A 1,724-nucleotide genomic window follows, 5' to 3' on the forward strand; every position below is an offset into this window, starting at 1 on the left:
GCGTAAGGACACCCCCCACTGTCATGTTGATGGGGTCAGAGGGTCAGGGTGGGGTGGCCTGGCTCCTTTCTCCTTCCACAGCACCTTACTGCCTGGGATCAGATCATTTTGAGTTTTCTAAAAAGTCCCGACTCCAAATATTCTAACACCTTAAATCAGTAGTTTTCAGACTTCAGTGTGTATCACAATCACCTGAGAGACTTGTTAAAAATGCAGATTCCCAGGTGCTACCAATCTAAGGACAAGGTGAGATCCACTGTACCCCCAGGTGATGCATACATGGGAGTTCTGTACACTACCTGGAAAAACGCCACCACGTGCCACTAGAGAGTTAGCAATTCCAACACCTTTGCATCCAAACTAGCTCTCTCAGACTGTCTTTGGTACCCAGAGATGCCCCGTCACACCGTGCACTGGAACCTTGTGGCTTAGGTGAGGGAACAGCAAGACCACAGGCAGGATGGGACTTCCCTGGTGGTCCAGTGGTTTGGACGCGGCGCTTTCACTGCCGAGGGCCCAGGTTCAGTCCCTGGTTGGGGAACTAAGATACTGCAAGCTGCGTGGCATGGACAAAAATAAATAAATAAATAACCACGGGCAGGGTTCAGAAGCAGATAGCCCTGGAGTGACAGTGTAAAAGGCTGGATGATGCCCCCAAAGATATCTGGATCCTAAGCCCTGGAGTCTGCGACCATCTTGCATGGCAAAAGAGACTGCAGATGTGATTGAGTTAAGGATCTTGGGATGGGGAGATTATCCTGGGTTATCCAGGTGGGCCTCAAATGTCATTGCAAGTATCTTTACAAGAGGGAGGCAGAGGGAGATTTGACACAGAAGGAAAAGAGATACTGATGCAAGATGCCACACTGCTGAGTTGGAAGATGGACCAAGGAACCAAGAAATATGGCTTTAGAAGCCGGAAAAGGCAAGGAAATTGATTCTCCCCTAGAGCCTCTGGAGGGAGCAAAACACTGGTTTTGACTCAGTGAAACTGATTTTGGACTTCGGACCTCCAGAACCATAAGAGGAGAAATGTGTACTGTTTGAAGGCACCGAGTTTGTGGTCATTCGTTACGGCAGCCACGGGGAATGAACACACCTTGGCTGAGTTCCTTCCCCTCCCTGAGCCTCAATTTCCTCATCTGTAAAATGGGTCACTAGTGCCTATCTCTCCAGATTGTTGTGGAGAAAGAGATGATACCACATCTTCCAGGTGCCCAGCTCAGTGCCAGGCACTTGGGGAACTGCCCTGGGGCTTACCTGGTAGCAGGGTTCACAGAGGGGCCGCCCATCCTTCTGGTAGAAGCTCTGTCCAGCCAGCTGGCGGCGGCAGATACGGCACGTGAAGCACTGGGCGTGGTACTGCCTCTTCATGGCCTCCACAGCCAGCTCTCGAGGGGACACGGTCTTGTGGCAGAAGGCACAGACGTCTGGGGTAGAGGATATACAGGCCATGACCCACCCAGCCTGGGAGAACTGTACCCAGTCGCCACCCAGAACCAGCCCGGAGTGCCAGGTCTCTGTCTGAAACCCCCGGGCGTTATAAATGCAGCCTCAGCTCATGGGCAGGGTCATGAGGGGCATTAAGAAGGAAGGTGGGGGGACTTCTGTGGCGGCATAGTGGTTAAGAATCCATCTGCCAGTGCAGGGGACACGGGTTCCAGCCCTGGTCCGGGAAGATCCCACATGCCGCGGAGCAGCTAAGCCCGTGCGCCACAACTACT

The 1,724-nt window shown here is 52.8% G+C and overlaps 1 protein-coding gene across 2 annotated transcripts in view; it reads right to left on the bottom strand.

Annotated features, from left to right (window-relative positions):
* Positions 1-1,724, bottom strand: part of FBLIM1 (filamin binding LIM protein 1) — a 17,113-nt gene that overhangs the window by 7,137 nt on the left and 8,252 nt on the right. For both annotated transcript variants that reach the window (XM_007459279.1, XM_007459280.1), the window contains one exon: positions 1,261-1,430. In XM_007459279.1, the coding sequence (XP_007459341.1) occupies positions 1,261-1,430 (170 nt within the window). The remainder of the gene's footprint in view (positions 1-1,260; positions 1,431-1,724) is intronic.

The sequence above is a fragment of the Lipotes vexillifer genome, unplaced genomic scaffold (assembly GCF_000442215.2).
Source record: "Lipotes vexillifer unplaced genomic scaffold, Lipotes_vexillifer_v1.1 scaffold496, whole genome shotgun sequence".
NCBI classification, from domain to species: Eukaryota; Metazoa; Chordata; class Mammalia; order Artiodactyla; family Lipotidae; genus Lipotes; species Lipotes vexillifer.